At 42.6% G+C, this 12,451-nt stretch overlaps 1 protein-coding gene across 1 annotated transcript in view; it reads left to right on the forward strand.

Annotated features, from left to right (window-relative positions):
* The window catches only part of DSCAM (DS cell adhesion molecule), a 550,602-nt gene that overhangs the window by 513,138 nt on the left and 25,013 nt on the right, over positions 1–12,451 (forward strand). Inside the window, exons 30-31 of the mRNA XM_074983419.1 lie at positions 3,721–3,918; positions 9,962–10,264. Coding sequence (XP_074839520.1) covers positions 3,721–3,918; positions 9,962–10,264 — 501 coding nt within the window. The remainder of the gene's footprint in view (positions 1–3,720; positions 3,919–9,961; positions 10,265–12,451) is intronic.

The raw sequence follows: 12,451 nt of genomic DNA on the forward strand, positions 1-12,451 counted from the left end.
ATGCAAAGTACTTGTCTTTTCCAGGGATGATTTTGTGCTGGACAATACCCCAGAATAGTTGCCATTTCCATCCCTTATCTCCTTCAAGACAAAGCCCATTGAAATCCATGAAAATACTGTCACTTATTTAAAATAGACTTTTAATTCAACCCATTAGTCTGGTTCACATGCATCCAAGCAAATGTGGTGGGAAACATATATAAAATGTTAGCATTCATTGTGTATTTGAAAGTAACGCTATGCACCAGAAATAGGAGTTCTGAGGATCCTGGCACACCATCTGGCTTGAAGTGGTTTCCATCAGAGACAGGGTTTACAGTTTGGTTCAGTGGCTCTCAGGACTCTGCCCCAATAAAGATTGTTCCAGCACCTTTGCTGTGCACAGAACCAGTCGTAGAATTTTGAGTAGTGTTTCCCAAGCTTGTTTAGATGAGTTTGAGGGGCACAAGCATACACGATTCTCAGCCTTCTCTGCTGCATGGCAAGTATAGCCTCACTCCTTGTGTTGAGGCCCATGAATAGCTAACAGCATTTAACCAGATTTGTGAAAATAGCAGTTCTCCAAACTCTGAGATCGCTGATCACCATCCATCAGAATTCGTGTATGTGATTGCGAAAACTCTGTACAGTAATCTTTTCAATTGTAACACAATTGTTGTTCAAAATCTAAACTTGTATTTAGAAGACAAAAATTGGGTCTGAGTGCTGTAGTGTCCATATTCCAGCTGGCTTTACTAGGGCCTTCATTCTATTGTATTGGTCTCCTTTGGAAATTCTCGTGTTCTTAGCATTCATGGAGCATAAGATATAAGCTTATAGCTGGCACCTTCAGAGTTGCACAGAAGGGGGGAAAACTTCTTGCACTTTTCACCCATGCTGTCCATCCACACTGAGACAGTCACAGTCTGAAATGAAATCTTGGCTCCATTAAAGTCAAAACTTGCACTGACATCAGTAAGGCCATGATTTCACCATTGGTCCTTTAAAAATCGGGAGATTTAGGTCATGTCTTTGGTCTGACTCTGTATCCCAAAAAACTCAGGGTCCTACATAATAATGTGTGTGGATTTCAAAGATCCACTGGTTTTGTTTCTTTGTTTCTTTGTACTTGTAAGAGCCATTCCAAATGTCCTTGGCCAAAATTTGTCCTCTGATCAGAGCTGTTGTGTACAGTTGGCAGTTGCTTTCTCGTGCTAGAAAGAGATGTATGTTTTTCTCAGAACATTGTAAAGGGTTTTGGGCTCCTTCAGGATGAAAGATTCTGAAAATGTATGCAGTTTGTATTCATTAGTGATGTTCTGGGTCATCTGAAATCTTCTCACCAGTAGAGGTACCAAATGCCAGTCAAGGAAGAGTTACTCACTAGCCAGTTCTGGGAATACTGCTAAAGGGAAAGAATGATGCTTCAGCCAAAGCCTGAATATCTACACTGCGATTAAACATTCCTTTAGCCCACCTCCCACAAGTCTGAGCCTCAAGGGTCTAATTGCAGTGTGCAGCTGTTAGACATAGGGACTTTGCAGAGGGCATCTTCCCACTGTGGCTGCCAGCCATCACAGCCCTGAGGGCAAGGTGTAGGGGCAGGGCCAGCTCTGTGCCCTGAGAAGGGGCAGGACCTTTGGTGGAAGGGGCAGGGCCAGGCCTCCAGTTCTCAGTACTGCCCAGACCACAGCTCTGACCCTCTACCCCTCCACCCCCCACCAGCCTTCACTACCCTGTGGAGCACTTGGCATGGCACTACAACACTCTGGTGTTGATTCAAAGAGGGCCAGGTTCCGAAGCAACTGCTCCTTTTCCCACCCCTTGTCCCCATCACTGGGGCTGCACCTTCCACATACACACATTGCTTCTTGGATTTCACACCAGCAGGGAGTGTAACTCCCTTCTTTCTCACTCCTGAACGTCCACATGCTGATATCACAATTCATAGTACTAGCGGAGAGAAGCGACAGTAGACAGACAGGAATGGGGAATGATCAGAGTCAAGGCTCTGACCCTCCATCCAGCAGAACTGGGCTGTCACAGTGGAGGAACAAATCTGCCAATGATGTAGTAATTTCACATTTCCAAATACCTCCCTGCTGCCCCCCTTCAATCTGGTTCTGAAGTGGTGCAGCTACGCACTATGCTTTACTCGGGGCAGATTGAACATTTACAATCTAGCCTCTTAAGAGTTTCCAATGTTAACCTGCAGTCTTTTCATAACTAGATACTTGCCATCCAACTACTGTCCTTGTTCTAAAAGGCAAGTGTATTACATATTGATGTAATACATTGAGTTGGCATTGAGTTGTATTTTTGCTTTGCTCTAGAGGAGGATTTGAAACAGAAGGTCACATAGGCATGGCCATTTTGTATTTATAATAACTTGCACCTTTGAAGCAAGAGGCTGTAAGTGCTTCACAGAGAATGTGGATTCAGAAACAATCCTCAAAGTCAGAATCTAGTGATGGTTTATCCTTAAACTCATTCCTGTTAAAATCTCCCACTCCGCAGTAATTTAATCAGCCTTCCCTTTTCATATCCAAGAGCATTGTTTAATTCCTTTATTCAACCATTGTTACTAAAAGAAGCTTCGAAAGAAAAATCTTCCCCTGTTGGTTTAGTCGCTTTCTATTTGCCAATTAATTTTTTTTCTGTTCCCTTTGCTTATGATTCAGGCCCAAACAAATTTACATCTGTCAAAACTGCATCATAGATGATTAAATCTGGTCTTCTCCATGAAATCTGGTCTTTTGTGTGTGTTACATGATACTGTAGGGTAAAAGTATTCAATAGTACACCCTTATTTCTTTTCTTCTGATAGCAGCAGTGCTGCCTTCAGAGCTAGGCATCTGGCAGAAGCTGCTGCTCTCTGACTGCTCAGATCTGAAGACAGTGCAAAAGGAAGGGTGCCAATACCATGACTCTTCTGCAACAATGAGAAGTCCTGTGTCTCGTTATAGACTAGCAGATATTTTAGAGCATAAGCTTTCGTGGGCAAAGACCCGCTTTGTCAGATGCAGGGAGTGGAGATTCCAGAGGCAGGTTCACTACATTTCACTTCCAGAGGCATCTCCACTCTGTTTTAGACTCTGCATAAATGGTAGATTTTCTTTTATTTCTACAGAAGAATTGGGGTGATTTTATTTTTTCAGACACTGTAAGAATTTTTATTGATTCCTTTACTGCAAAGACTTGAAGAATTTTAAAATTTGCCATGTTTTCAGCTATCTGGTAACAGGCATGATTAATAACATACTAGCCCAAATGTAAACTAATAAATAAATAAGTAGTGGGGGTTGCTAGTGAGTATTACTGCTGCATGTTAATATCCAGTAAGATCCCTGGAGCAGGAAATGGGATAATCTAATCTCCTAGCCGTTTGTCATCTTTTCATTTCTATTTGATAAATTGGTGTGGGGTGACTTACTCTGATTCACATAAATTGATTGTGAGTGAAGTACATTTACATGCCAGTAGTGAACTGGTTGCAGCCATTTACTTAATCATTCCCAGACTTTTCAATGCTTGTGTTTGTCTGAATATGGAGAATTTCTTGAAGAAGATGTCCTAGTTTGAGGGTGCTGTCCTTGCACTTCACTGAAACCTATTTCCATCCTTGATCTTTTTAGTCAGCTTTTGTTTGTAACAATATGTCAGTTACCACTTCATTTCGGCTGGTGTTTCTTCACTGAGTGTTTAAGAACTTAATGGCAACAGATTCTCTGTCAATCACAGATCCTACTACAAGAAGAAATGCCAAAACTGGGCCCACAGCTCGCAACAGGTATGCTAGTCAATGGACTCTCAACAGACCCCATCCTACGATATCAGCCCACACCCTCACCACAGATTGGAGGCTGCCAACACCTAGAGCTGCAGGATCAGTAGACAAGGAAAGTGACAGCTACAGTGTCAGCCCCTCACAGGATACAGGTATAATGTTGTTTGCAGAATTCCCCTCTAAAGACAGGTCTGGCATAGGGCACTGCAGTATCATGACTGCATGACAGTTACCATATTTGCTGCTCATTTTACGAGCTTTGTTTTCTTGTTTATGCTTTTTAAAAATGCACCTCCTAATTGCAAGTTCTGCTGGGTTATGCAAGCATCTACCATTTACAATACTAGTAATTATGTGTATGACTTCCTGTCCTGAATATGTACTACAAAATCATTTTGATGGTTCTGTTGGTGATTTTTCTGGTGACTGAAACTATGTACTTCCTGAGTTCTAAGGGAAAGGTATGAGAATTTGCTTCATGAAATGGCACCAGCCAGGAAGTGGCAGTATTATCAACCAGGGAATTGGATTCAAAACTGGAATGGTTTTAAGGTTTGAGCTACAAAAAGGTAAGTTGTTTCCGGTGCGTAATTTGCCCACGGGGGGAAGGCCCAGCTTTGGCTGCAGTCCAATACTCAGTATCATCAGTGTGTCTCAGACCAAGACCTTATTTCCTTTGTGATAACTCCACTCAATATTGGCCTTGTTGTATCTCAGTTAAAATGCAGTTGTAGGATTTAAAAGTGACGTCGATTTTCTTTTTCCTCTATACTGAACAAAAGATGAAGAAATGGGCAGCTGTAAATTAATGGAATCTTGTTAGCAGGGAAATACTCAGGCTACGTCTACACTAGCCTGCAGCTTGGGAGACCCAGGAAACTGACAGCTCAGCAGCCCTGATCAATTTCCTGGCTCCCGCTAGTACAGTAAACCCTCCATTACTGGACTAATAGGGCTGTCTGTTCTTCCCCATAGTCCCTTCGACGTGAGGATTTACTCCCTCTCCCCACAGGCTCCCCCAACCCCATTCCCACCCCAACCTCCCCCCAAAAACAACCTCCTGAAAACGTCCCCCCAAGAAACAACCAAAACCACCCCTGCCTGCCGCCTCCCCACCCCAAAAAAAAGCCCTCTTAAAAAAAAAAACAAAAAAACAAACCCCTGCCACTCACCAGCTCTGGTGGAAAAGCTGCTGGAGCCTGCTGGCTGGGGGCACCTGGTCGCAGGTAGCCAAGGTTGCCTGTGGGGTGTGTGCCTACCCCACGCACCTGGCTCCATGTGCAGCTCCAGCAGCCCTGCGGCGGGGTGCCTGGCCCCATGCACAGCTTGAGCTGCTCAGCTGAGGGGTACCTGGCCCCCTGCTGGCTAGAGCCACCCAGTGGCAGGGTGCCTAGCCCCACATGCAGCTTGGGCTACCCGACTGCAGGGTGCGTGGCCCCACGCGTGGCTGGACCAGCCCGGTCTCTTGGTGCCTGGCTCTGCGCCAGCTCGAGCTGCCCAGTTGCAAGATGCCTGGCCCCACATGTGGCTGGAGCAGCCCAGCTGCACAGGGTGCTTGGTCCTGCACCAGCTCAAGCTTCCCAGCAGTGGGGTGCCTGCCCTCTCCACAGGACTGCAGCAGCCTGATCAATTTCCCAGTTCCCACCTGTAGCAGAGAGCCGAGAGCCAGGTGCAGCACGCACAGCTTTATGGGATAGCTAGGGGACACCTGTGGAGGCTAATAAATTCAGTTTCAGGACGTGGCACTTCCACACTGGCCTTTAATCGAACTTCTCAATTTGGGCTCCATGTTATACTAGATAGGTAACTGTGGTTGTGGAATCTTGAGATTAGTGCTCCCTATATCGAGCTATGGGATTTTCAGTGAAGACAGTCACCTGGTAAAGTCGTGATAAGTGCCTTAAATTCGAATTCATCTCCTAGTGTAGACACAGCCTCACACAGCAGTTCCAAAGCTAGGTTTAAAAAAACAAAACCAAGGAAAATGGTGCCTGAATGGTACATGTCCAACAGAGGAGAGGACTTCATGCTTAGCTCGAGGCTGCCCAAGGGGAACTTCTTGCATTCTCTTGGGGTGCAGAGGAAAGTCTCCAAACAGTCCCCAGAGGAGAAAGTCATCCTGAGCAGTGTACACAAGAAACCCTTTTTATTTTGGGGAAGTGGGAGGTGGGGTGAGAATGCGGGTGGTTTAAATCCAATTAATCTCAGGGTAAGGAAAAGCAGACCTCTGCCAGGCCCTAATCTAAAAATGTTTGATCTGAGATTTTCAAGTATATATTCCTAAAGATAGTCCCTTCAGTCCAAATTTAGACACCTAAACGTATGGATTGGTTTTCCAACGTGCTGAGTACTGCATATCTTGTTAACTTCCACTGACCTACTCAAAGTAGTAAGCAGCATGTCTAGTAATATTTGTAAGACTAAGCTGTTATCTTTTAAGAACTCACACTCTCCTTTTAAATATCATTGAAAATCTAACGCTGCTCTCGTAATGTTATCCAGCACTGGTATTGGGAACTTCTTATGGGCTGTGCTTTTGCATTATAAGGTGTACTGCTAAATCAAACTATGTGAAACAGATAAATATAAAAAATGTTTGTCTAAGACTTATTCACTTAAGAATCAAGGTACATTTATTTTGCCATACTGGATTTATGCCTGTCTAATCGGTGGACTGTGTTTTTATTCTTTGAAGGGAAGGTTGAGCCCTAATGATGAACCAATTAAATCTTAAAAAAGCACAGTGATGAGTTGCTCTAATGGCCCAGGAATACTGCTGTGCCAAGCTGCATGGAAATCCAGGTGTCTCTCTGGGGCTGTCAGGGAGTAGAAGAGTTGAGGAAGGCAGTGTGTCAACCTTGGTTAAAGAGAGAGTACTTCATGTTGCCCATGAGACATGCCTCCATCTCCAGCCAGCTAACGAGTTTCATCCAGACTTCTTTATCTGGATGGATGGTGAGGTCAGTTCCACTAAGTATAGGGATATGCACTGAAAACATTATTCAGAAAACCTTATTGCGTGCATGCTAGATGATGGGTATGGTCCTCTTTTGCTATGCCCCAACCGGTAGACGATTTCCACCGAGTCCACCTTTAATGTACCACTCCCTCCAAGGGGGCCACATTCTTCCATAAGGCAGGCCACCAGGCCTCAGTGCCTCTGACACTGAGCCTCTCAAGCTCCGGAACACCTGTTCCTCACTCTGAGCTCTGCCCAGTGAGTCAAACTGAAGCAGACTTGTGTTTGGAGATTTTTACCTCCATTTGATACTTCAGCAAAAGTCTGATGCAACTTCAGGTGGCCTGTTCAAAACGGAGTTGGGCTTATTAATCAAAGGGAATACAGCAAAGAGAAGTCCTTAGGTTAGCATAGAACAGCAAAGGCAAAGAGAGAGTTCAGACTGGTCAATGCTAGGACGGCATCTGGCCAAGCTGTTCTAGAATCTGCTTTGGCTCTGTCTCTTTGTGCTTCAGTCTCCGGTGAGAGCTCTTGTGTTTCTGCATTGTCAGCAATAAGCTCTGGCATCTGACACATCTTGCTTTTGTTCTCTGGACACAGCCTGGCTGTGTTCACGTGTTCAGCTGCCTCTGCAATTAGTTGTCAGCCTTTGGTCAGAGGAGTTTCCATTCACTCTTCCTGAATCTGCATTCGCATGAGTTCAGTTTGTTATTCTGGTCTGCAACCAGGCAGCTGTGGGAGACAAACGCCATGTGTCCTGTGCTGCTCCTGGAAACATTTTAACCCTTCTTCATTTATTGGGTAGCAGTACTGAAGTGATAGGTACAGAATCGTACAGATAGTTCATTGAAAGGTTACAGAAAATTCCCACGTGTCACAAGCATGTTGAATAGTAACAGAGAGGAAGCCGTGCTAGTCTATACACTATCAAAACAAAAAGCAGTCAAGTAACACTTTAAAGACTAGCAAAATAGTTAGGTGAGCTTTCATGGGACAGACCACCAGAAGAAGTGGGTCTGTCCCACGAAAGCTCACCTAATAAACTATTTTGCTAGTCTTTAAAGTGCCACTTGACTGCTTTTTGTCACAAGCATGTTGTCACATGTCCCAGCAAAGCCTGATTCTATTCACCTAGGGTAATTGTATTTAATGGAGGAGTAAAGTACTGTTAGGTTTTCTCATCTTCATCCAAACATCATGGAGAAGGACTTGCAAGTGGGTTCAGTGCATGGGCTACTAAACTTTAACAATGAATTTAGAAGCCTGCTTCATAGCCTATGATATTTAAATAGAGGTTGCTAATTAGTATAAGACACCTTCCAATGCGTACCTGCCCTTTAAGATGTCCTGGGGGTTATATTAGATTTAAAATAGGTTTTTAAAATCAAAAGTAAACTTGGATCATGGAAAGGTTACACAGCACAGGGAAAAGGCAATAATATGTACTCCATGCTTTTGATTTTTAGGAAAAGAATGGAGTCAAGAGTGATATATCTACTGTTATTTGAAAAGATGAAACAATTGTGTATTGAGTTGTATAACCAAGCCTAGCCATGCTACTAGAAACTCTACAGCAAACACTCACTACAACAATGGGATGGGTTCTGATGTCACTCCAGTTAATTCACCTCCTTGAGGAGCCACAGCTAGGTCAAAGGGAGAATTCTTCCATCCACCTACAGCTGTCTATACTGACGGTTAGGCCAGCTTAACATCATTACACAGGGATATGGATTTTTCACAACTCCAAGTGTTGTAGCTAAATAGATCTAGCTTTTTAATTCAGGACTGGCCTAAGAATCAATAAATGAAATTTACCAAGGATCTACCAGTTGTGATCTGCTTTCAAGCTCTGGACTCAGAGTTCCAAAGCAAGGAAGCTTGTGACATATGAGGGCAGAGCATAGAATTTTGTGAATTGTCTCAGATTTATAGGTCACTAGTGTTAAACTTAGTGTGGACATGTCCAAAAGGGTTTTAATCATTCACATCTGTAGGTAAGTTTGAAGGTCCTAATGAAATTAAGCCATGTCATAAAATGCTTATGAATTAAGATAATGTATTTACCTCTTTATAATTGACAGGTGTATTGCTTTTTTTGTGGAATAAATGTTGTTACCAGAACTCCAGTGTATGGTATAAAGACTTGCAATTAACAAATTGTTGCATTTAGTTACGGTAGTAGTCTTATTTTTATGACCTAGTTGTTGTTGCAGCTACTATTAGCAGAATTATTAATTTATTGGGTTTTGATATTGTGCATGGAACTTTACAAAACCTAGAAGAAAACATGGTTACTGCACGAGGATCTTGTGAAATGTTTCTACTTTACTGACACTTCACAGCTGAGAAGTATAGTATTCTGGGGTCTTTTCTGCTTAATTAAGGAGAAACCTCTCATCTGCTTTACTTCTCAGGGTTTGGCAGTGTACTTACAGTATGATTACTGCATACAAATGACTAATTAAATCTTCATGAATAATGTTGCCTGTTCAAGGGAAGTAGATGTCTCCAAGAATTGGTAATGGGAAGAGAGACACTTCTGTATCACAAAAGAACTTGATCCTGTGTCCATTAAAGTCAATGTTAAAGTTACCGTTGACTTCACTAGGAATGAATCAGCATGTCATGCTCTGTGTGAGAGGAGTTGTTGGTTTTCTTCTGGTTTTTGGAAAACAAATGTGTGTCTCAGAAACATAGCCATTCTGTTGTACTATTATCAGCATTCTCATCAGAAGAGCTGCGGGGTGGATGACTATAGAACGTAAGCTATCAAGGCAAGACCTCTGAAACATGTCTGAGGCATGCTAACAGGATACTGTATTGAAACTGTTCTTGCAATTCTGTGTCTGTTTTGTGGGTGAATAGTGGCCTTCTGTTTTTCTTTTGAAAAGTAAAGCACTAAATTCAACTATCCAAAGAGAAAGGTGAGAGGAGAAGTGAGGAGAAAGAGCAGTCACATTTTTCTGACTCAACAAAAGTTTTTTTAGTTTTTGTTTGTTTGTTTGTTTGTTTTTCTTTTTTCGAAGCAAACAAGTCAATTCTGATTCATATGATGCTGGTAAGTCAATAAGATGTCATTTTAAGCGTGAAAGATCAACCTTATGATGAAGTAGATTCATTGAAGTCATAGTCAGGAAAACCACATGATAATAAAAGAAAAAAAAAACCCTTTCATATTCATGGTTTAGATACTGAAATAACCACACTGTTTTTTATCTTTTTTGGATGCTTAGATCGAGCAAGAAGCAGCATGGTCTCCACAGAAAGTGCCTCCTCTACGTATGAAGAACTAGCAAGAGCATATGAACATGCTAAGATGGAAGAACAGCTGAGACATGCCAAGTTCACAATTACAGAATGCTTTATATCAGACACATCATCCGAACAGCTAACGGCAGGGACTAATGAGTACACAGACAGTCTGACCTCAAGCACACCATCAGAATCGGGGATCTGCAGATTCACTGCTTCACCCCCAAAACCTCAGGACGGAGGGCGCGTGATGAACATGGCAGTTCCGAAGGCACATCGACCAGGTAAGAGCACAGGGCTCACCTTTTTGTACTTTGCGTGAGTATTTCACTGTATACGCAGCATGGTAGACAGGGCAATATATATCATAATGAAAGAAGAAAACTTTCACATTTAAGGGGAGCTCAAAGTGAAGAATGACTTTTTATCATAACCAATTTTATATTTTGTTTAAATTTATCCTCCTATATGCAGACAAATTAAAGAGAATGGCATAGTAATAACATTTCACTGATCTCAAAGCAAAGCTGCAAAAATAATTGAAATTGGTTCCACATAGACATGAGACCTTTTCAGGGAAGTCATGGAGGAATGGTACTCTTCCCTTGATGTCTGTGCTTACAGAATTACAACTGTCTGAAACTGGAAAAACACAAAATGTGAAAAATACCAGGAGAGCAGGCCACCACAGATGACTGATACCATAAGTGCGGGAACTAGGTGTGCAGTGCACTCCGAGGTGTGAAGCAGTCTCTAAAATATATAGGGTTTACAATTTGGTTCAAAGGCACATATCCCGCCTCACTGCACAAATTGTTTTGGCACTCTTGCCTGACAATGGAATATGGAGCCTTCCCTCATAGATCACTAACTTACATCTATCGCAACTTGTCTGGTGGGTGCCTATTGGATTTAGTCCAGCTCTTAGAAGGCAAGAAATTCTATCTTTTGTAAAATCCTTATCAATTATTTTATCCAATGCATATGTACACACATGGTGTTATGCAGGCAAATATGTTGCAATCCCTTCTCTGAAGAGTTTACAGTCTAGGTTAAACAATACATGACATGATACAAGGACCAATGCCATAAGTGAAGAAGTATTTACACAGTAAAAAGGTTCTTTATTTACAGCATGTGCTATATGTAACTTCATTTTCTAATAAGTTTGTTCAGTAGGCTGGGTTGGTGTTGAGGCTCTCTATTGGGTGTACTGTCCTTAAATAAATATTAAATACTACTGATTGAAAAAAGGGGATTTTGGAGAAGAGAAGCAAGCCTAGAAAACAGTGGTGGGCAGGTTGCTCCATGAGCAGGAAGTAGAATGGGGAGAAACATGGGGAGGGGCTTGTGGCTGAATGATGCAAGAAGAAAGTGGAAATACCCAGAAAAATGAAGAAAAGAAATTAGGATAGTCTGGGCAGGGAATTACCCAGGCATTCAGAAGGATAAGGGGGGATGGGTAGAGGAAATTCTTCAGTGGCGAAAATGACTGATTCCCACACACAGAAAGCACAGATTCAGGAGTGATGATCACTTGGGATATGAGAATCTACAGAAACCAAGAATTTATGGGGGGGGCGTTTCTTGCTTTGCTCAGGGGAATTATCCACATTTCACAGTTCAAGGAATATTATAATCTGCCCCTTCTGGTCAGTCAATAAATTCCGTGGACAGATCGTTTATCATAGAATCATAGAATCACAGAGCTGGAAGGAACCTCAAGAGATCATCTAGTCCAGCCCCCTGCTCCAAGCAGGATCAACGCCAACTAAGTCATCCCAGCCAGGACTTTGTCAAGCTGGGACTTAAAAACCTCTAGGGATGGAGATTCCACCACCTCCCTAGGCAACACATTCCAATGGTTCACCACCCGCCTAGTGAAGCAGTTTTTCCTAATATCCAACCAACTTCTGTCCTTTTGTAACTTCAGACTATTGCTCCTTGTTCTGCCAGCTGTCACCACTGAGAACAGTTTCTCTCCATCACTTTTAGAGTTCCCCTTCAGGAAGTCGAAGACTTCTATAAAATCACGCCTAAGTCTTCTCTTCTGCAAACTAAATAAGCCCAAATCCCTCAGACTCTCCTCATAGGTCATGTGCTCCAGACCCTCAATCATTTTCATTGCCCTCTGCTGAACCTGCTCCAGCACATCCATATCATTTCTATACTGGGGGGGCCCAAAACTGGACACAATACTCCAAATGTAGCCTCACCAGTGCTGAATAGTTTCAGTATTCCAAATAAATTATTTACGATGATTTAATATTGTAAATGTTCTAATCTATTCTAAACAATGTAGATGCTCCCTGAGGGACACCAGCGCTAAAATTCAGTCCCCGCACTTGATCGGAAAGACCCTCAGTTTAAGATCTCAGCAGTTCCCCTCCAGTGATTTAAAGATTTGAAGTCAGCACTAAGGCCACCCGTTAAATTGGTTTGAATTCACACCCATTTTCTTGCTAAATTTT

This window comes from Carettochelys insculpta, chromosome 1 (genome assembly GCF_033958435.1).
Source record: "Carettochelys insculpta isolate YL-2023 chromosome 1, ASM3395843v1, whole genome shotgun sequence".
Taxonomy (NCBI): domain Eukaryota; kingdom Metazoa; phylum Chordata; order Testudines; family Carettochelyidae; genus Carettochelys; species Carettochelys insculpta.